Source organism: Balaenoptera acutorostrata, chromosome 13 (assembly GCF_949987535.1).
Source record: "Balaenoptera acutorostrata chromosome 13, mBalAcu1.1, whole genome shotgun sequence".
Classification (NCBI taxonomy): domain Eukaryota; kingdom Metazoa; phylum Chordata; class Mammalia; order Artiodactyla; family Balaenopteridae; genus Balaenoptera; species Balaenoptera acutorostrata.
The window spans coordinates 15,516,642-15,540,687 of record NC_080076.1 but is presented as its reverse complement, the minus strand read 5'-3'; the positions used below and the strand labels follow the sequence as shown (position 1 = coordinate 15,540,687).

The 24,046-nt window shown below is 36.6% G+C and overlaps 1 protein-coding gene across 1 annotated transcript in view; it reads left to right on the top strand.

Moving 5' to 3' along the window:
• Positions 1 to 10,827: 10,827 nt before the first annotated feature.
• Positions 10,828 to 24,046, top strand: part of LOC103009961 (glutamate decarboxylase 1-like) — a gene marked incomplete at its 5' end in the record, with an annotated part of 147,296 nt that continues 134,077 nt past the window's right edge. Inside the window, 1 exon segment of the mRNA XM_057527080.1 lies at positions 10,828 to 10,882. Coding sequence (XP_057383063.1) covers positions 10,828 to 10,882 — 55 coding nt within the window.

The following is a 24,046-nucleotide window of genomic DNA, read 5'->3' as shown; positions in this document are numbered from 1 at the left end:
ACATATGCAAAGAAGATACTGCCAGTATCCCACAGGGTAACTGGAAGGGTTGATTCTGATGATTCATACACAGCACTTATTTCAGTGGCTGATACATAAGAAGTGTTCAACCATTATTTCTTATTAGAATCATGGTTATATCATGTTAATAAGGGAGGAAGTGAGATGGTGGAACGGGTATCCCTTCCTGTTTTCTGAGGAAGGAAGCTTGTGTTACATGTGGTGCTGATATATTCACAGGAACTTTGTAAACCGTGGATGGTCCTACAAATGTGTAGTTTGGAAATTCACAGAATTCCATTTCTGCTTTAGCTTGGTTTAATGTTCATTCTGTTGCTATTCCAGGCTCGTTTACTTGGGGAGATAACTCATCTGGTAACAAATGTAGTTGATCTAATAGCCTATTCCCTATTGTAAAAGACATTCACAGGAGAACATGGCTAGAAAATATAACTTTAAATCTCTTGCTGCAAAACTATCATAAAAATAGTTAAAAAGAATGAACTTATGGTTACTGAGGAGGGGGGGAATGATGGGGGGGAGGGGTAGATTGGGATTGACAGGTACACACTGCTATGTTTAAAATAGATAACCAACAAGGACCTACTGTATAGCACAGGGAACTCTGCTTAATGTTCTGTAATAACCTAAATGGGAAAAGAATTTGAAAAAGAATAATAAAAATAAAGACTATGCTCTCATTAGGGGACCCTAGGCTAACTCAGATTTACCAGTCAGCCATGATTTTACCTTCTTCTGACCAATTTCAACCACTTCTATCAGAAGTAGAAGCTGTATCCACAAATGAGGTGAATAATTAAAATTATATTCTAAAAAATAGTTGAAAGGAGTTACATGTAAGGAGGTTTGGATGAAGGAAATGTAGTTCATTTATTCTTGTAGATTTAGTAGATTTACTAGGTCTGTAGTTGCCAACAAATTGTCCTGATAGACCATGAAGATCTCCATGGGCAGAGGATTTTTTTTTTCATCACTTGCAGTTCTTTCGCCATTAAGTCCAACTGTATTGCCTCAGGAAAGGAACAGCACAAACTGTCTAGAACATGGAAATAATTGCTCAATATTGAGTTTAAAAGCAGTTTTCTACAAGTCTACAGTGGGACAATGACCCTGACAGCCTGGATTTCAAGAGGGAAAAAAAACTTTCTCTCAATTGGTTTTCATATATCAACTCAAAGCATAAATGATTAAGCATAGAGAAAACTATTGAGAAGATGAAATGAGGATATGACACGAGGGAAGTCTTTGCTACACTGGAAAAGAAAGCTTTTCCTATCCTGGAAGGAATAGCCTGAAAGATAAATTGAATAACCAAGGGGTAGTAAGTTACCTGAGGGTATCCTAATTCCTACCCAAGAATCAAAATTTCTAGGCGAGAAGGGAAAAAGAAATATCCAGATAGGCTAAGAGAAGTATAAGGTATTGCTGTTGGTGAACCATTTCTCTGGGTGTAGCTTCCTAGAGAAGTCCCATGTTTTATATGACTCCATGCTCAATATGGTATCCAATGTGGCCTGGAAATGGAAGAATAGCTGGGGCGGGACCTGGAATGGTGGACATGAGCACCACATACGTTCCCACTCACTCAGCCTGGTTCAGAGAATGAATCTAAGAGTCTCTGGGCTCCAGTGAGAGTGTAAATTCTGGTAGAACCAGGGATGGAAGTCCTGGGGCCTAGGAAGAGGGGGCTGCAGGACACAGGTGTCTCTCAACCAAATGTAGCATCATTGCTGGATCATATGATAAGCTTATGTTTAGCTTTATAAGAAACTCAAAAACTGTCTTCCAAAGTGCATTTCCACCAGCAATGAATGAAAGTTACTGTTGCTTTGTATTATGACCAACAATTGGTATTGTCAGGTGTTTGGATTTTAGCTATTCTAATAGGTGTGTAGTAGTATCTTGTTGTTTTAATTTGTAATTCCCTAATGCCAGTTGATATTGACCATCTTTTCATATGCTTATTTGCCATCTGTATATCTTCTTTGATGAGATGTCTGGTTAGTTGTTTTTTTTTTTTAATGCTGAGAGTGAAGATTTCTTTGTATATTTTGGATACAAATCCTTTTTCAGATATGTTTTGCAGATATTTCCTCCTTTGGGTGGTCTGTGGGTGGTCTTTTCATTCTCTTAAAAGTGTCTTGCAGAACAGAAGTTTTTAATTTTAATAAAGTTCAACTTATCAATTTTTTCTTTCATAGATTGTGATTTTGACGTTGTTTTTAAAAGTGAATCACAAACCCAAGGTCATATAGATTTTCTCCATGTTTTCCTCAAAGTTAAATAGTTTTGCATGTCCCATTTAGGTCTATGATCCATTTTCAGTTAATTTTTGTGTAATGTGTAAGTTCTGTATCTAGGGTCATGTTTTACATATGAATGTCTTACCCAATTTATTGAAAGAATATTTTTTTCTCCACTAAATTTCCTTTGCTCCTTAGTCAAAGATCAGTTGATAATATTTTGTGGGTCTATTTCTGGGCTCTCTATTCTGCTCCATTGATCTATTCTTTCATCAGTACCACCGTTTCTTGATTAATGTAGCTTTATTATAAGTCTTGAAATTAGATAGTGTGTCTTCCGACATTTTTATTCTTCTTTAGTATTGTTTTGGCTATTCTAGAGCTTTTGCCGTTCTATATAAACTTCATAATTACTTTATTGATATGTGCAAAATCACAAACTGGAATTTTGATTGGGATTACATTGAATCTATAGACTAAATTGGGAAGAATTGACATTCGAACAATGTTGAGTCTTCCAATCCATGAACTCAGAATATCTCTTCATTTGTTTAGATCATCTTTGATTTTTTAAATCACGGTTTTGTAGTTTATTGCATAAATGTCCTGTACATATTTTGTTAGATTTATATCCAAGAATTTCATTTTCTGGGTGGTATTAAAAATGATATTTGTTTTCAAATTTAAAATTCAGTTGTTCATTTCTAGTATATAGTAAAGTAGTTGCCTTTTTAACATTAACTTTATATCCTGTGCCCTTGCTATACTCATTCATTGGTAGTTGTTAATTCTTTGATATTTTATACACAGATAATCAGGTCATCTGTGAACAAGAAAAGTTTTGTTTCCTCTGTCTCAGTTTGTATTCCTTTTCTTTCTTTTTCTTGTCTTTTGCACTCTCTAGGACTTCCAGTACATTGTTGAATAAGAGTGGTGAGAGAGGACATTCTTGTTTTGTTTTTGATCGTAGGATGAATATGTCCAGCTCTTACCACTAGGTGTGATGGTAGCAGTAGGTTTTTTTTGTAGATTTCTTTATCAGATTGAGGAAATCTCCCTATATTCTCAGTTTGTTGAAAATTTTTATTGTGACCAGGTATTGGATTTTGTCAAATGCTTTTTCTGCCAACTGATATAATCATATGGCTTTTCTTCTTTTGCCTGTTAATGTAGTGGATTAATTTTCAACTGTTGACCAGGCTTTTACACATGGATTAAATTTCACTTGGCTGAGACGTATAATTCTTTTCATCTCCAAATGTGTGGGGTATTTTAGCTATCTTTCTGTTATTGATTTCTGATTTAAGTCCATTGTGATCTGAGAATATTCTTTGGATACTTTTTATTCTTTTAAATTTCTTAATATGTGTTTTATGCCCAAGAAAGTGGTCTATCTTGGTGAATGTTCCATATGAGCTTGGGAAGAATGCGTGTTCTGTAGCTGGTGGATGGAGTATTCTATAAATGTCAATTATGTCAAGTTGATGGATGGTACTATTCAGGTCAAAAATACCCTTACTGATTTTCTGCATGTCTGATCAGTCAATTACTAACCGGGCAGTGTTGACATCTCCAACTATAATAGTGGATTTCTCTATTTTTCCTTTTAGTCCTCACATATTTTGGCACTCTGTTGTTGGTGTATATGTATTTAAGATTGTTATGTCTTCTTGGAGAATTGACCCCCTTTATCATTATGTAGTGCCCTCTCTTTATTCTTGATAATTTTCCTTGTTCTGTGGTCCATCTTGTCTGAAGTTAATAAAGCTACTCCACCTTTCTTTTGATTAGTATTAGCATGATATATCTTTCTCCATTCCTTTACTTCCAATTTTTACATTTAAAGACCCATATATTTGGATATTGTTTTTTATCCTCTCTGACAATCTTTGTCTTTTAATCCAAATATTTAGATCATTCCACTTAAAATGACTATTGATATATTTGGATTAATAACAACCACGTTTGTAACTTTTTCTATTCATTGCCAGAGGCTTCTTCTTCTGCCTTTCTCTGGCTTTAGTTGAACTTTTTTTTTAAGATTTTATTTATTTATCTATCTATCTATCTATCTATTTATTTATGGCTGCATTGGGTCTTCGCTGCTGTGCATGGGCTTCTGATTGTGGTGGCTTTTCTTGTTGCAGAGTGCGGGCTCTAGGCGCACGGAGTTCAGTAGTTGTGGCACGCAGGCTCAGTAGTTGTGGCGCACGGGCTTAGTTGCTCCACGGCATGTGGGATCTTCCCGGACCAGGGCTCGAACCCATGTCCCCTGCTTTGGCAGGTGGATTCTTAACCACTGTGCCACCAGGGAAGTCCAGTTGAACATTTTTTAATGATTCCATTTTATATCCTTTTTTTGGGTGTATCAATTATACTTCTTTTAAATTTTGTTAGTAGTTTCCCTAGAATAACAATATACATTTTTAATTACTCTATGTCTACCTTCAAATAACACTAATTCACTTCACGTGTAGTGTGGGTGCCTTATAAACAGAGACTTCCCAATTCTTACCTCCCATTCTTTGTGACACTACTGTAATTCATTTCACTTATCAATATGCTATAATCACCCAATATATTACTATTATTACTATAAACAAATATTTACCTTTTAGGTCAATTACAAATAAGAAAAATAAAAGATTTTACTTTATCTTATTTATTCCTTCTCTGATGCTTTTCCTTCCTTCAGCAGATACATGTTTCTGACCTCTATCATTTTCCTTTTGCCTGAAGAAAATCTCCAAACATTTCTTGCCATGGAGATCTGCTGGTGTTGAATAACCTCAGTTTTTGTTTGTCTGTAAGAGTCTTGCTCATCTATTTCTTTGCTGTATCCCCAGTGGCTAGAAAAATAACTGGTACACCACTAGTATTAAGCAAATATTTATTGAAAGAAAGAAAAAAGGCAGAAAGGGAAACTTAGATACATAGGTAATATATATGACATATGTGAATGTATGGTATGTGTGTGTTGTGTGAGAGAGAGAGAGAATGTGCACCTGGTGGTGTAAGGTGTAGAATTAGATGTTATGAACCTGTGGTTGGCAGTGAACAAGGTAGCCTAGGCAGAGACACTCAAAGAGAGTGTGTAGAAGGAGAAGAGAAAAAGGACGAATCCAGGACCCTGGAGAACACTAATGTTTAAGGGGCTATGAAGCCAGGGCTTCTGTGGTGGCACAGTGATTAAGAATCTGCCCGCCAATGCAGGGGACATGGGTTCGAGCCCTGGTCCGGAAAAATCCCACATGGCACAGAGCAACTAAGCTCGTGTGCCACAACTACTGAGCCTACACTCTAGAGCCCGCGGACCACAACTACTGAGCCCACTTGCTGCGACTACTGAAGCCTTCAGCGCCTACAGCCCATGCTCCGCAACAAGAGAAGTGCGCAGTGAGAAGCCCGCACACTGCAATGAAGACCCAACACAACCAAAAATGAAATAAATAAATTTAAAAAAAGGGCGGGCTATGAAGCCAAACACAGATGCTAAAGCTGTAGAGGATTCAAGGTTTAAAAAAAAAGGAGTGGTAAAGAGTGACACATGTTACAGAGGGTCCAGTGAGCTGAGGATGGAAACAGAGTCATTGGATTCACCAATTTGAGGCATATATTTCCCCAGATGGCTTCAATTAAGAGGAGTTTCTTCATCTCACAAAAGTTGGACATTTGTATTTCACTCCTAAACATGTATGAAAGAATCCTACAGGAAACAGCTTCACAAAACCTGCTGAAGAATTTCCTCTGGGGGTATTGCTGAAGTTATTGACCATTCCCTTTGTGAAAGGCAACCTGAGAAAGCATTTTTAGAGTAAGTACACTAAAATATTAGCTTACCACCAGGAACTGAAATGTTTTCTCCTGACTCAAAGAGGCATACTTGAGAGATTTTATTTTTCATGTTCCTGTAACCTGATTTTATTCATTTATCTATTTTCTGTAATGGTAAAATAAGGATACTAGAAAGCTCATCCGTGCTAATATTATTGGAAATATAACATGAGACAGTTTATGCAAAGCTCTTAGCATAGTGCTTGGCACATGGTTAAGTATTCAATTAATATTAATTATCATATATTTATATACAAAGTTATTTTATTCTGGTATAGGTTCAGAAATCCTCTGTAGAACAAGGTAGGGAGTGAAGAAAATAGTTGTTACTGACAGAGGAGTTTTGATGGCTATAGATAAGACATGGAGAGATCAACCTACATATTATCCAATTCTTTGTTATTGTGATCTCTAAACTCTGCCGCACTAAATGCAGGATGAAGCTGTGTTGCTTCCATGATAAATGCTAGGTTCAAATTTATAGTAAAGCCTTGGCCGTGAGCTTTGCTGGGGATCTGGAAAGGTTGCCAAAGATTTCTTATTATGTCATGAGCTCTAAAATAGTTTTTCCATCATAGATGACACAGTTTGCCTTGATCCACCTCTCCTCTCACCCCGCCTACCTTGTGAGCAATGATGTGAGATTACACAGTAGTGAGGTATCTAATTTGTGGTTGTTTTTCTCCGTGAAATGTTAACAGGGCCATTAAATGATAGTGGCTTCATTTAATTCACAGACAAGAAGAATACATTTCTCACACATATTTTTTCCTGGATTAGACTTTCACACAAGTGATTCACCTTAAGTGACAATATAGCTGACAAAGAATTACTAGTTCCCACGATACCAGAGTCATGAACCCCTTAGTTGGCTAAAGTAAACTTTCTCCCTTGGATCTTGTTTTTATAAACTAGCTTTCTTTGCATTTTACTTTGGTTGTTCTATCTTCAAATGTACTTTTCTGCTGTAAATAGATACTGAGGGAAAAACAAATAGAACCAGTCGTTGTAGCAAGAGGAACAAAAGGATTAAAGTCTTAACTAATCAGATTTACTTTTAAGAAATATCATCTTGTCAGAAACACAAATATGGGATTTTTGGGGGGTTGTTTATTTTAATGGCATAAGTCATTTCCATTCATTAATGAATTTTCCCCATGGGTAATCTGTGTCCTTTGATAATTGATTGTTTTATTCAATAAATACAATGCATAAATTATTTACAGATATTTATTTATTATTGGTGTTCATCACACTTATAGTGACATCCTTTCCCCTCACTTGGCGGCACTATATCATGTTTCTATGCAAAAAAATCAATTAATATGTAAGATCAATGAAGACAGGGACTCAGAAATTAGGATAATACTTGCCATATAATATTCATTCAATGACTATTTGTTGACTGATTGAATGAATCTGTGGGTTTGAACAGTGGCTATATTGCTAACTAGGGATAATAGTATCCGTCTTGTCAGAATGCTTTAAGAAGATCTTGATTAACAAATGTGGGTTTAAAGGAATGAGTTTGAGGCTGGTTGCTGAAGTATAAGTTAACAAGCTGTGGCTAGAAAACATGGGAGAAATATAGAGTGCAATGTGGATGAAAGGGAGGGGATAACTTCCAGAAAAATATGAGAATTGGTGCTCAATCAGATTGGGCTGATAAAAAAGAGGGAGAATGTTAGGATGAACTGCAGGTTTAGGGTTTGAAGTATAAGACCCCCTAGTCAGCCATTAATGCCTGAAGTCTCATCCACATGTATACATTTCTCAGTGAAACTCATTCTCCAGTTCTTGTTGTCTTTTCAAATCCTCGTGCAGTGGCTCTGAAACTCCTGGTATGTGAGCAACTAATTTTCTTGTATCTTAAATCTTTTAACCTCTTCACCTTAATTAATTTTGATTGCTCCCTAAAGTCACTGCTTCCTTTTCAGACAAATCAAGTAGATGATCTTCTTTTTCTTACACTTTATGTTGTTTGGGACCAGAGACTGGATGACGATCCTTCTCGCTTCATCTCCCACCATCATCGATCATCACCTGTAGGTCACTGCTATTTAAACCTATTTCAGAGACCCTTGCTCACACATTCAGAGGTCATGCCATCCAGACATATTCCCAAGCCCACCTTCTCACTTTTGTCTTCCTATGACTCTTTGGACATTTATTCATTCATTGGAGACTTTGGCTGTTGGTTCTCTGTCTCCTCCTCCAACCCATTTCCCATCAACATTCATGATGATGCCAATCTTACATTTTGTCCTTCCAGTTTCTTGACCTCAATTCCAGTGTATTTTCCTTCCATGGTCATGCACTTGGCTTTTTTTTTTTTTTTTTTTAATAATAAATTTCCACCTCCCAAATCTCGAATGCAAACTTTCTTTTTCTCTTCAACCCCAAACTCTCACCCTTCCAACTCACTTGTGCAATCAGGTACTCAAACTACAACAGTTCGTCAACTCCATCATGACCTACAATTCTTTGATTCCAAACTGCTTTTTCACTATAGATTTTTATAGCCGTTTACCTTTTTAGTTTTTTTTTGTTTGTTTATTTTGGGTACTGCTCAGTATGTTGATCCATCACTATAATCCTTCCCTTGAAAAAACTGTCAATTCACTCGTCCCACATTCTGATGGTCGTAATTGCCTTGCAACACCCAACCCTAGATGAACTCAGCCCCATGACCTCTATGCCCACGCTCAGGTAGGTGGACACTGTGAGAAAAAACCCAAACAATGGTACTCACTGGTTTAATTTCAAATGTCTGATCTGAAGCATTAGTTGGGCTCTCAGCACTGCCAGATAATTCAATATTCCGTCTCTTATAAGCTAAGTTTTCTTACTTTCCAAGCCAAGTGTTGCATTCTCCTCTCTCCTTAACCTCCTGTGCCATCTTTTTATTGGGATACTGTCATACTCAAAACTTAGAGTTTACTCATACATTAATGAAAAAGTAATAAACCATTACATAAAATCTCCTGTTTTCCTATTCATCTTCACAACTGCTCATATTTACAACTAATCTTTCTTCTTTATCTCCTGATACAACTGAGGAATTGACCCTCTTGCTTTCAAAGGCCAGTCTTTAAATGTACGTCCTGGAACCACCTGCCATCATCTCCTCAAGTTCTTTTGCTCTTGTCCTCTCCCCTTTTTCTTCTGCACGATCAGCTTTACATGCTGGGCCCGGTTATTCTCACCAGCACGCAAACACTCTCTAAAATCTCTCCTGCTCAAACAAAAGAAATATCTATAAACACACTCGTCTTGACCTCACCTCTGCTTGCAAGGCATTGGCTGCTTTTTTCTGCCATTTATTACAGCATAATCTCTCAACAGAGTTGTTTACATGTATGAACTTCACTTCCCCACCCGTGATAGTTTCAGCCCTGCTCCATGACTCCACGATTTTATCCAATTGGGGAACTTCTCTTTATCCAATTGCCCTTTATCCAACTTGCCCTTTATCCAATTGAGGAACTTCTCTTCTATTACTAGTGTGTTGAGTGATTTTATCACGAGAGTTGTTGGATTTTGTGAAATGCTTTTTCTGCATCAGTTGGGATGATCATGTGGTTTTTTTCTTAATTCTAATAATATACTGTATTATTTTGACTCCTATTTCCTCCTGGAGGCCTTCTGTTTCATTGATGATCCGTATCACCTCACATCATCGGCTTGTGGGCAGGAGTGGGCGAGAAGGCTCGGTCATGGCTTGGGGATGGCTGCTCACTCCGGGTGAGCCCGGATGCTTAGCAGCCTGGGGCCAGTGACTTCAGACCCCTGTATCCTGCCCACCTGTCTTTCAGTTTGAGATATGCTTGTTCCCCACAAATCAGTGCTGACTGGGGGGACTCTCTTCCCAGTTCCACTCTTAAGCTTGCTCCCTCTTATTTTAGAACTCTGATCTTTTTTAGTATACAGGACAGTCTCTCTGAGGACATGACATTTGAGCTGAGAGCTGAACGATGAGAAGGGGCTGTCAGTGGGAAGCTGTGGGAAAAGATTCCCAGCAGCAGCCACTTGGCTGAGAGCTTTGTTCTAAGCTGAGCTTGAAGAGGAGGTTTCCCCTTGGGGACCCCCTCATACTCTCTGTGTCCTTCAAACTAGGTTTGAGGAACTTCCTTGAGCCAATCCATTCAGAGAATGAAAATCTTTTTGGTCACCAGTGAAACAAAGCTGCTGGTAGTTCTTAGGTTTAAACATAGAAAAAGGAACATAGGACAAAGAGAGTACAGAAACAACGTTAATTAAAGAAGAAATTGGGAGAAGAATAAAGGGTGGAGGAGGGAGAGTGAGAGAGACTTGCACAGCAGAGAAATTACCACTGGGCTGAGATGAGCTCATATTATAGGTGGTGGTAAATTCAGGCTGGAAATTCCTTTTCTTCCTAAATGAATGTGAGAATTAAAAAAAAAATTTCTTTTGACAGGTGAGTCTTCTACAGATATGGAAAGAAATAGGTTCATTTACAATTTCTAAGCCAATGTTGTGTCATTCTTTCCAATTGAAAAATGCAGTAAAAAAAGTAATTGTTGTTGCTGTGTGATTGTAAAATTTTCCAGCTTGCTGAGATTATTCTCATTTCATTCTTCCCTTTCAGATGAAAGCAGTATCTTGAATCTAAGTTGTTCTTACTCTGCTCAGCAATTGATAAACAAAGAATAAAAAGGAAACAGTCGAAAGACTACATAATCAGAGATAAATGACCAAAATTTGAACAAAACTCATCAAAACCTCTGCCTGTATAAAGAGAGAACTGAGCAAGAAACTTAACTGTAAGTAACTCTTGTGGCTTTTCAACCATTAATTTACATTATCGTGTACTGCCCTTTACTTTTGAAAATCTAAAATTTCTTATATCCAAAGTCAGTGAAATAATTCAGGTAAACTCAGAACTACAGACTGAGCAAAAAAAAAACCTCTAATTACTCTTTGATTATTCACAGAATCTTGGGATTCTAAGGTTAGAAGCACTTTGAGAGTTTACTAAGTTTTCCTTCAGGAAGTTTATGCTGTTTCTGAGATTGAAGCAATTATCCTCACTCACTGTAACAAAATGACTTTTCTGGTCAACCTGCAGTCTTCTTAACTCTCTGTGCCATTTTGGCCATGAATTCCATCGACCTAGAGAACATTCCCAGTACTCATTTCACATACTGAATCCACATGAGTTCTCTAATTGCTGTATCTACCTCGTTCTGAGTATGAATGATACCAATGACAATGAGGATGGCAAATCATGATGAGTGAGAGGTTATATTCCAAATAAAGTATTAATCAGTCTTCGTAAGTCATTAATTAGGAACAGGACATGATTAACCACAATTCCAGATTTTTCAGAATGGACAAATTGTGGAATCATAAACAAGAACACTAAACTGTTCTGATTTCGGGGAACTAGTTTCTCGGAATTGATGTCACTGCTAAATATCTGGAAGTTAGCATCTAGGGACATATTTTAAAATTCACAAAAACTCCACACGCACAAACATTAAATATCAATAGATAAGTATATGAGAACCGATAGCTTCTTTCATATAAAAAGGGACAAGACATTTGCTGAAGGCATGAATTGATCTGTGGTAAATGTTGCAAATTTTCCCTATTTTCTAAAGATATTCTGTTGGAAAAACAAATGCAGGCAGTAACACATTTCCTAAAGGAGATTTTCCCTTCAAATCAATATTATCTCTCTTTAGGAGGATTTTATTTTTATCACTGTATGTCCTTTTTTAGGACACATAATTGAAATGATACTATCAGTCGATGACAATATATGCTCTTACTTTACATATACAATTTATAAAAGAAGACCAACCTTTTCTTTAGTTAGGGATCACTCTTCATGTCTGGTATCTTTATCTCTATCTCTATCTCTATCTCTATATATCTCCTAATGTCAAGCCTGTTTTAAAAGCATAGCATTCCATTATTTCCATTATTCCATTATTTCATCACCTATTTCATTTTTCTCTAACTATCCTTTCTCTAACTCGATTCATAAATTTTGGTATGACTTTAATTATATAGCTTTCACATTCCCTACATAAAAGGAAAAATGTCCTCCCATTGTGTTTCACTTGCAGGAGGTTTAAAGGGCCCAACTCTGATTTTCAGATGAGATCCTTTGGCTGCTATGTTTATTTTTTCTCATACGATTTTGTTGTCGCACATCTCCCTTTTAAATGTGAATTTTATCACATTTAAGCATTTAATCTCAGGATTGCCTTATGTAAACTCATCCAATAGGAAATGTACACAATGATATTTTTTATCAAAGCAAATACGCCAAAACTTCATATATTCAAAATATCTGCTTAGACCGTTTATCCATGGTAGCTAGCAGAATTCCCTGTTTAATCTGCAGAACATTTATTACTTTTACTTCATGATAAATAAGAACATGTGGGACTGTCTCATTTCTAGTTAGAAACCTAGAAAATGTTTTCCTTATTCATCTGGTAATATGAATATTATCACTTCTTTTAAGCATCTGAGGAAACAAGAAAAAAAAGAAACGACTTCAAACAGTCAAGATGATTTAGAAGCTAAAAAACTAAGAATATAAAATGGAGGGAAACTTGCCAAGGATGAAAAGGAGGGGATTAGGTAAACTAAGTGGAATGTAAATTTATCAGTTATACATCCTAGAATCAAGGTATAATATTCACATGGTGTGGCTTCAACATTTTCCAGATACAGCTTCTATTGACTTGAAAATTAGGGACTGAAGTAGTGTGTGCAGGTGGGCAGGAGTATCTGCTTGGCATTTAATATTTTTGTTGGCTTGTTTTAAACTGATATTTGAGCTGTATAGTCAGTTGTTAATTATTTGTGCCCGTAGAGGAAAGCAGTGATGTAGATGATCCAAAATATAATTTATTTTTGGCTTTTAATGGGCATTTTTGTTTATAGTAATATGGAAAGTCAGCATTTTCTGGAATCTGTGACTGTTCAAGCAAAATATTCTATTGACCTCTATTGACCAAAAACATGTTTGAAAAAAAGGTTTATCCTCTCAACCTTAATCCTGTTTTCCACCTCAAACATTGGAAATGCTAGGTTTGGAGAGTATCACATTTCACTCACTCTGATTCCAAGCCATGGAAGATATGAGAACTTAAAAATGGTATGCTTCAGATGAGATCCCAAGAGTTTAGAAGAAAGTTTCTCATTCAGAAACTACAGTGTGTGACTCCCCCCCACCTCGGGGGTCTGCCTCCCCACTGTGGCAAAGTATCCACTTCCTTAAATCTCTATAAGGAGAAATTGTTACTCATCCCACACTCTCTACCTCCTTCATCTTGGAAAATCCTTATGGCTTATAAGCTTGGCCTTGCCCTGGGATGACTTATCCTCTACAGTACATTTCACAAAGACTGAGTGTTTCAATCTTGACTGAAGCAGGAGTGGGCAAACTACCAAGTCCAACCCCTTTTAAGATCTCAGCCTTGTTAGTTGCAGATAATAATTTTATCTGGTCATCTAGAAAGTAAAATTTTAGTCAGACCCCTCCCAGCAATAGAGCCAGGAGTGTTTAAATCCATATAAAAGAAAAAAAATCCCTAAAGCTACATAGACTTCTGTATAAATTAAACTACCATATTGTGATTTGGAACAGTATCAACAATTATAATTTGTTTGTTGTAACCCAAACTACTAAGTATTTTTTGTTTGTTTGTTTTGTAATATGGGTAAACCACAGTTCCACTCATTGCTGCTGAGTTTTTGGGGCTCCCTTCTTTGGTTTTGTTTTTGTTTTGCATTTAGTGGGATTTAAGATGACTATCTGAAGTGAAAAGAAAAAAATGGCTTGAGTAGAATTTTACTTTCCCTTTTTTCGTTCCAATTTAGCTCCCATTACATTTCGCGTCCTACCCAAGATGAATGGAAAAGTAATTAATATTTGAGGGTATATAATATTTGCCAAAAGCTTTACTACATCTTTATATGAATCATATAATTTAATAATCATGTAAACCAGTGACTAAAGTTTATTATCTATTTCCACTTTATAGATAAGGAAACTCAGGCTTTAAGAGACAAAGTAACTAACTTACTTAGGGCCCCATAGCATGTGAGCAAAAGGAGTGAGAATTTTGCCCAGGAGAAACTGTGTCTGTTAGATATGATTTGATAACTGCTCTGAGACGGTAAAAATGATAGAACCAGCACCCGGAATTCTGTCATCCACAAGGCTGGGGTTGCTGCTTGGGTCAACACACAGAGGGGTGGAACCAGGAAGAGTTGTGCTTCAGCAGGCAAAAGAACACCTAAATGGGAGGGCAAAAAAATAACCCATTGAGGCCCAGGGTGTGAACAGTGGTGCACAGCAGGTGAGCAGTAGAGAGTGCCCAGTGTAAGGGCGTCAGGACCTTCCCTTCATCCATGGCGAGCGTGCGGACGGGGATATCACATTGTCACGTAGATCCTCAGGGACAGGCAGGGATGTCAGGATGGTCTGTTAGCAGGCAGCATGCAGTAACGTCAGATGCCAGATCGTTGGACTGTAGTCACCCTACATCCTAGAGGCTGGGGCACATGGCAGATAAAAAGGGCAGGAAGCAAGCCAGAAACCTAGTTACCAATGCTTAGAACTGGGATGCAAAGAAAAAAGTCGATCACCAGCAAGGGTGATTTCATGGAGGGTTTCAGAATGGCTTTCCGAAGCCCTTTTGCCTGAGCTTAGGCTTGTCCTCAACCCCGGGATGCGGCTGATCCTAAACGTGGGCTGTAAAAGTGCATGAAGGAGACTGCAGAAGCAGGGAGCCAGATGAAACAGGACACTAGACCCTAAAAGATGTGTAAAGAGAAATTCAAAGCTGAGTAAAAATAGCTTTTAAATATTACCTTGCGATTCAGTTAGTTATCTGTTCAGAAGATGTGGACAGGCCAACATTGAAACAAATTAAGGCTGCATTATTTCCAAGGAAAATTTAGCATCTACTCAGGCACCTGGGTATGAGTTTTTGGAGCTCAAGGAAAGGATCAGAAGTAAGATTCTTGACCCCCTTTTCCAAGGGCATTGTGACAATGCATCTAACTTGGCTTTGTGAATATATTTGGAACCAAACCTAATCACGTACATGCTTGATGGTGGATTTCTTAAGTATTATAGAAGAGGTAGATTAAAAAAAAAATTGGTGGTTAAATTTGTATAAAAAGAACAAAATCAAAAGCATTGCAGCTGTAGCTCTCTGCACCTGTTTGCAATTCAGAAAGAGCACTGAGCAGGCAGAGAGGGAAATTTCACACTGAAATCACAGCTCAGTAAAAGTTAGACAGCCTGAACACTGTAAAATTAATTAAAACCCACATGCCATGGATGTTTAAAAGCCTATCCAGTAAGTGCCAAAACATTGTTACATCATCCACTTACACCAAACTGAATCATCACTTTCTTTTTTTCCTGCTGACAATATGTTCTATGCTTAATGAGTCATGTCTGGCATTGCTTTGTTCAGCTGAACTGAATAAATGCATTATAAAATTTTAAGATTTCCATGTTATTTATCTTCTAAACTGTATACCTGAATATATTTGTGAAGAATTTTACCTTAACACCCCAAATGACCTCTGAATGTTCCTTATTTAATTATAATTTAAACATCACCCAGACAGGATAGTGGGTTGCTTATGATGAATGTTTCACTGCAAACCAGGTGGAAGGATTAATGACTATATTTATGATGCCTAAAGAAATATCCCCTGGAACTCTAGGAAGAGTTACAAATATCTACCTCAACTAAGGTACATTTCCTGGAAGGCAGAAGTGTCGGGGTGAGTTACTCCATTTTGCTTCGGAAAGAAAGAAATCACCAACTCTGTCTCCAGTGATTTCTTTGTGTTCTAGAGGACACAATGCAAACTCAGAAACTTATAAATTTGATAATGGAAATAATTTGGGGTTTCTAAAATCACGTTTGTTGAGGCAAGATATTTTAGAGGTGTTCCATACTGCTGGGCTCTATCTACATTTTCCCAGCTATGTACACTGGGCTACCCATCCTCCTCATTCCCAACATTCATCCTCTGGAAAAATTTTGGAGAAAATATTTACCTCAAGGATGTTATGAGGATTATATTAGCTAAATCATTGAGTACTTAACGCTGTTTTAAAGTCATAGGAAGTGCTCAGTAGATTTTTGGCATTTTCAAAATTATTAACATAATTGTCATTACAGTTATGCATACAATCAGGCCTCCATATCCCCGGGTTCCTCATCCACATATTCAACCAACTGCAAATAGACTGTACTCCTCCATTTTATATAAAGTACTTGAGCATCAGGGGATTTTGGTATCTGCCGGGGTCCTAGAACCAATTCCTCGTGGAAACCGAGGGATGATGTGTTTTAAGACATCATTCAAGCACCTCTTCCATTCTTGGCTCTCATCTTCTGGGATGTAAAATTTCCGACTTTGTGATTTCTTTGGAACTTTTAGCTATACAAAGGAAAGCAAAACAATTAAAATTTTAAAAAGGTATGAGCTGTGTACAGAAGTAGACCATAAGCTTCATGAAGGCATATTCTTTGTATCACTTGACATTAAACACTATTAAACCACACTCTCAGGGGATGCCACTGATGACGACAATGCTATTGCTCCTCTGGGTCCTACCCTGTAATGACTTTGATTACTTCACTCCTCTCACTTTTATTTGTTTTCCTTGGCTTGGAAGAACCAACATAAAATTCCATTACTGAATAGCAGTGGAATCAATTATCACATAAATTCAATGTCTGAGTCTTACAATCATAGTTACCATTTAAACATTGAAAACAAAATTCGTGCTGTCCTTTTTTCTAAGAGACCTTTTTTACTGTCTAAGTAGCAACTTTTAAATTTCAGTAAGTTAACTCAAGGAACTCTGCTGAATATTATGTAACGACCTAAATGAGAAAAGGATTTGGAAAAGAATAGATATGTGTATATGTATAACTGAATCACTTTGCTGTACACCTGAAACTAGCACAACATTATTAATCAACTATACTCCAGTTTAAAATAAAAAGTTAAAAACATTTCAGTAAGTTAACTCAAAATGTAAAATACTGCAAGAAGGTATTTTGAGCTTAAAATATGTATTCAAGCTAACATGGCTTAATTTTTTCTCCAACAGAGGGAATATAACACAATGTCTGTATGGAAAAATTTTCCTGGTAATACCGTAACAAAATTTTTCAAAGGGCACGCACATGTGAACCACCATTTCTATCAAATGAATGTATAATCAATAACCAGTATGCTTACATAAATAGAGGGGCTCAAAATAGCCTTAAAGCAGTAGCCAAGAGCCTTGAATTCTAGGTGCTCTTAGGGAGGGTCAAAGTAACAGATTCAGTATACTGACTTACCATAAACTGACTTTGTTGTGGACTGAATGTTTGTGAGAAATAAATTGATGTTGTTCATGAGCCACATAGTTTTTGGTATTTTGTTATAGCAGCCTGAGCTAACTAAGACAGACTTCATAAATCTGGTAGCCACTGGCAATGGAGGAACCAATTTTCAGAAGTCTCCAGAAGTTTTTATTGGTAGGATCAACACTCCAATATATAGAATATAATAGTATCTTTGTGGATCTTTGTAGCTCCAGATAAGTTCAAATCTGTACCACCAAGGCTTATCCCATCTCTGATAGAAGGATTCTGGATCTCTTGGTAGAGGATTATCTTTGAGTGGTTCACTATAACCAAAGGTAGAGTAAACAAACACTGACTTTTATTTAACTGGGGTCTCAGAGCATTTGTATTACTATACCTTACTCAATGAAGCTACAGCCATAATATTCTTTTCTAAAAGAACACACTGAGGAGACCCTCAGTACTTACATATGCAAATTAAGGGATATTCAACAAGCAATATGAAAGTCAAGAAAAGTCAAAATTAAATAATAGGATCTGGGGATTTCAAGGACTTTTGCAGAGAGATTTAGCTCATTGATTTTCATTCTCCTTGGAAACCAGCTTTTAGCTGATTTATCAACTTCAGAACTTTCTGAGTATGAAATTTCTTTCTCTTCACTTTCATCTCATTACTGCTTTTTTCAAGTTCATCTTAAGCCAAAGATTCTTGTTTGGCATGTGTCTGGCTCTTGGGGGTGCTACCAGGAAAGAGCAATTTTGAGAGTTTAAGGAGCTTAAAACCTAGTACTCAGAATTTTCATAGAAAAAGATAGTCATTGCTACAGACCCTGTTTGTTTGGCTACCACACATGATGGATTTGCCAGGACAGTTTGCAATTTTGAGACCATATTTTGTATCTTAAAACTTCCTTCTTCCATTTACCCCTTCCCTTTTTTCGTGCTATGCTGTTAAAGCCTGATAAAGGCATTATTAAAACAATTTTAGTGGTTCACCCTGATAACGTTTTTCCTTATGACAAGATTTTTGCTAGAACCTAAAGCATAATAACTTTTCAGAAATCTATTTTCATTCAGATGCCAGCGCATTCCGGTTGACATATTTAGGCTTGAATGAAAGTTAAATTGGTTACAGTTATAGAATTCACTTTCTCTTTGACTTCCTAAAGCTTAGATTTCTAAATCTGCCCCTAATCTCTTTGAGGAAAAAAAAAATAAGAAGTGTAATATTATAGACTTGATAAAAAGAAAGTAGATAAATGATCTGTCAGAGTACTTAAAGCTGGAAAAGACCTTAGGAATTCCAGTTCAAGCTCATGAAGTGAATTTGTTTTCTCATTTATATATGGTTTATCAGTAAGTAAAATATAATTGAAAATGAGTGAAGTAATTACTTATTAGGGTTAAGTAGTGCTCTGTCCTTCAAAGTTTATTTTAATAATCAAAACGGAATGCATACTTTTAAAACATGACCTCAAATGTGTTGAGACAAAATGTGGAGTGAAAAGCAAGCATCCTATTTTAAGTTATTGCATTATTTGTGAAAGCTGCATCAGAAAAAAGCGTATACAAAAAGTTGATATGGCTTCCACTGGAGTACATGTTTTTGAGTGGTTTTTATTACTATGAAACAGATTTTTAAAGCATCTGTCATCTGTGCATTTTTAAAGCATCTGTGCTTAAAATATTAAAAGAATTGTAAAATAAGTATAAAATATAAACTGTTCTCATTCTATGAAGGATATCATAGCATGAGAGGAGCCCTACCCAGTACCACTGAGTCAGAACATAGTTCAAACATATCTGCCGCTATAATGTTAGTATCAATTTTTATGCACTGATTCTTAATTCTCTCCTATTTATCACTTTCCAACATCCATTTATACCACCTCCGTATTGCTTATACTGCTAACATAATTTTTGCTTCTTCATTCTACTTTATCCCAGGAATCCATCATCCTTAACCTGAATTGCATTTGGTTGGGTAGGTCATCTCTTAAGATGCTCTTATTCAGAACTGCATCTCACTTTCCTTTCAAAGCAGTGCTTCTTTCCTCCCTCCCTTCCTTCCTTCCTTGCTTCCTTCCTTCCCCCTCTCTTCTCCCTTTCTCTTTTTTTCTTTCTTGACTGTAAGCTAGATGTTAGAAAACCATTCTTATTAAATTAATTTTAAAATGAGATGTGAATGACAGATAATTTACCTAGCTGCTCTCCCCTCAAACATTTTTTCTCCAATAAAATATAATTATATTTTATTTATTTTTGGCTGCGTTGGGTCTTTGTTGCTGTGCGTGGGCTTTTTCTCTAGTTGCGGTGAGGGGGGCTACTCTTAGTTGCGGTGCACGGGCTTCTCATTGCGGTGGCTTCTCTTGTTGCGGAGCACGGGCTCTAGGCGCGCGGGCTTCAGTAGTTATAGCACAAGGGCTCAGTAGCTGTGGCTCGCAGGCTCTGGAGCACAGGCTCAGTCGTTGCGGTGCACGGGCTTAGTTGCTCTGCAGCATGTGGGATCTTTCCAGACCAGGGCTCGAACCCATGTCCCCTGCATTGGCAGGCGGATTCTTAACCAATACGCCACGAGGGAAGTCCCAAAATATAATTATAAATAGTAGAATTTTAGGTAGAGAGAAATCTTGGGATGGAGGCCGTTAAATCACATCACATAGTTTTCAGCTAATATTTCACACTGATCCTGAGAGGACCAAGTCATGTTGGCAGTCTCCAGAAAGCGCCATCCTCATCTCCTCCTTCTCATCACTGCTTGTTTGAGTCTTTCTCAGATGCTAAATAAAGCAGAAGAGCTTACATAAGAGTTGTCCAGAGGAAAATAAGTATGACTTGGAACTTTAGTCTCTATCTTTTCAGCTTTGTATACTTGGGGATAGATACACCGTATCAGTTAAAACACTTCCTGCTGTAACCAAACAGAAAATCCCGACTAAAAAAGCATAATGATGAACATATTATTTCACACAATTCCTCATATGGAATTAGGGTGATAATAACAAATATTCTTTATTGAGTTCATATTATATGTCAGGTATTATTCTAAACACTTTACATATACTGACTCATTCTGATGAGATTAAGGTAAGCATAATAATTTTCTCCATTTTACAAGTAATGCACTGGGTTGTTCAGGCTCCAGGCTGGTTAGTTCTATGGTCCAGTGATGTCATCAAGGACCAGCTCCTTTTTATCTCTAGGATCGGCCATCTTTAAGGTATCAGTAGTTTCTCTCACATTGACTAACCTAGTTATTGCAAAGTGACTCTAGCTCTTCAAGGCATTATGTTCAGGCAAAACAGTATCAACAGTAAAATGAAGGACCCTCGCTACCTTGTACCTCTCGTTTTAATGATGAGGAGATTCCTATTGTCCAGGATTGAATCACTTGTCTATATTGATCTGTGGTGAGGGGATACAATTTCCATAACTTGCCTAGACCAATTATTTGTAATGGAATGGATGCTGGGGAATCAATTACCGTGATAACCACATAATCTTCCATTGTAAGCTCTCTGGATAACCCCCAAATAGTGGGAAATCACTATGGGAAAGGCAGAAATCTACAACATTTGGGGTATAAGTTCAGAATATTTAGAGAACTTCAAGGCAACTTTCAGCAAATTTTGATTTGGTTTTACCTTGGGGCTCTTAATAAACTTAGTTTTGTTTGGTAAAACTTGCTCATATAGGCATTTATTCAAACTGCATATCATTGATTGTGTAATCCCATAAACATAAATATTGTACAATTTATAAAACTTACGTCACATTGTGTTGAGATCAAATATATCTTGCAATACAGTAAACCCGGCTAATTTAGGTTGAGTCTTCATAGTCTGCTGCTTCCATAGCTGCTTCCATTATCTTCTTGTAACAAACTAATTTAGAAGTGTTGTAATGAGGAATCTTCATTTTGGTTTACGACATTTAGTGGATCTTCTGAAATTTTAGAGTGTGTGATTTGTAAAGATGGATAAAGATGCAAGTTACACCAAATTCAACATGAAGAAATTTTTACAACACAATTCAAACTCAAAATCTGAATTCTGTAATACTAACTTTCTCCTTGAATGTGGATTAGAATGTTCTAATCCACATGTGGTAGAAAAGAAAAGTAGGTTGACTGCAGTTGGATTTCAACTGTCTTTAAATTAAACCATTCACTACATTTGAAACTTCATGGGAAAAATTATAGAACTTTTTTGGGAAGTTCTACAATGACAAATCCTACAAAAAGAAGTCTAGGAAGATATTGTGCCTGTGAAAGATTGAAGCACACAGCTTGTTCTCTACCAGAATAGCAGCTCGATGGGACTATCATGCTTTAATTTTCCCAAGATGCTGACAATATTTTATTATCTTCAAGTCTTTCCTTTCTCATAGTTTCTATCCCTCCAGGCAAATACATTTTCTAAGTAGGTTCCCACTGTCCTCTCTTCAGTTCCTAAAAGTTCCTGCATTTTAAAATTTTTTGGAGAGTTGTAATCAATAGGGAAAGAATTTGGCCAATTGAATAAAAATTTGGATTTATTAAGATAATTGGCCACAAGTTCAAAGGAAGAACTAAATAATTCAGCCTCAAGGAGACAGAAAAGCACAGACTTCTGCCCTGAGGGCTGCTGTTAAGGTAATTCTGTTCCAATGACTTCTGGTCCTATATGGCAGTGTTCATTTCCACTTCCCTGGAGAGAAAATCTAATATGTCTGAGTTATAGCAGGTGTTTCTACAGCATCATCATGACCTCTTGGCAGAATTATGAGTGGGGCACCCATCTCAGTTTGTATCCATTGTACTTGTTTTTGTTTCATCTGCTTATGTATCCCATAATTTGCTTGAGTTATCTGACTACCCAGAAACTATGCAGTATATATTGTCTGAGGACTTACTTTTGGGACCAAATTTAAAAACTCATATTTTTCAAAGGGAAATGCTGAAGTTGATTAATGTAGAAGTTTTGTAGTCTGAACTTTTGAGAAGAGAGTAGAAGTAGATCATTAATTATGCGACTGCAAGTGAGGTCAATGAGATAAACTTATTGAGTGTAAATAACCTAATCTTCTGCAAAAGTTGGTAAGTAAGCTCTCAATTGACTCTGTCTTTCTTTTTTCTCCTTTCTTACTTTTAGTGCTTCAGTTGTAATTACTTTTAGAGTATCTCCCTTTACAGGCTTGGATAAAGGTGTTTAATTACTATTAATCATGAAAATAAATTAACTATTTAGAAAAATTAAATAATACCCCCCCAAAATTTTTTAACATGAATATATGGAGATTTTACATATATAGCTATAATCACATCATATATACACATCATATCATATATATGATCTAAAAGCCTTACTAGAAAACATATATATATGTATATTTATATGTATATATGTTTTCCAGTAAGCCTTTTATATCATAATCCTTGAGGGAAATATCCCATAATCTTTTAGCATCTATTTGAGTCAGTTTGTGATTTATAATTGCTAGGAATATTGCTTGAAAGGATACAATTTGTTCCCATAGAAGAGTAACAGTGATGAACACTAAAGGTGCTAAGGTTTATAAAATGAAATATAATAGATGATTTTATAACCAAACTTTTTTTAAACCTTCTTTCCACAAAACTAAACTTTGTGTAGTTTATAACAGATATTTAGAACTTTTTGGAATCATATCATTTTGGTATTCAATCATTTTCAATATTTCTTATATTCCTTTTAATTATTAGTAGTATGACTATAAATTCTTATTTAAACACACACAGTTGAATGAGCATCACTTGCAAGGTTTAGTTTCATTGTTTTGAACTTCTGATTCCATAGCCTCTCTGATTTCATCTACGCTCTCTATTGTTCTGTCCAAGAGTCTGGAAACTGTTGGAGAAAATTGCTTGGTCATGTCTTTTGATGTCATTGCATATCCTGGTTTTCAACTCAAAAGGGCAGTCCAGAGCATGTGTCCATGTCTTGACTTGTCTTTAGTCACACTTCTTTTCTTTTTTCTACAAGCCTCTCCCAAAATTTAACACTGCCCTTCTTCCCTCTGCTCCACCATCTTCTTCTTCATCTGGTCCTCCCACTTCATAGAGAAAAGAGAAGCCAAGGTATTTGATGTTTTCCATCATATTTTTACCTTAAGGATATTAAATTTGTATGGGTTGATTCCATAAAGGAGATAGAGCTAGACAAACTTAGTTGTGTTGAACCATCTCTTTTACAGGATATTCAAAGGCATGTGTTATGTGTGCCATGTCTCAGTGCTGAATATGAGATGAGTTTACAGTAGCCAGTAACATTATTAAATGGTCTTTAAGGAAATATAGTGTGTGGTATTTTATCATTGTCTACCTGGGACAATTCATTTTTTTGGTTATATTACCTTTCTTTTTTATGCTCTCTCCTTTTCCCCTTTGCTTTTCTTCTTCCTTCTCTCACTTTTCCTAATTCCTCAGTCCCTTCTTTCTTATGTTGACTTTTATCCTGATATCCCTTTCCATGTTTTCAAACTCTAACTCGGGGCATGTGGTAGCATACATTTTTAATTAGCTTGAAAATATCTTCCAAAATCCCAGATAAG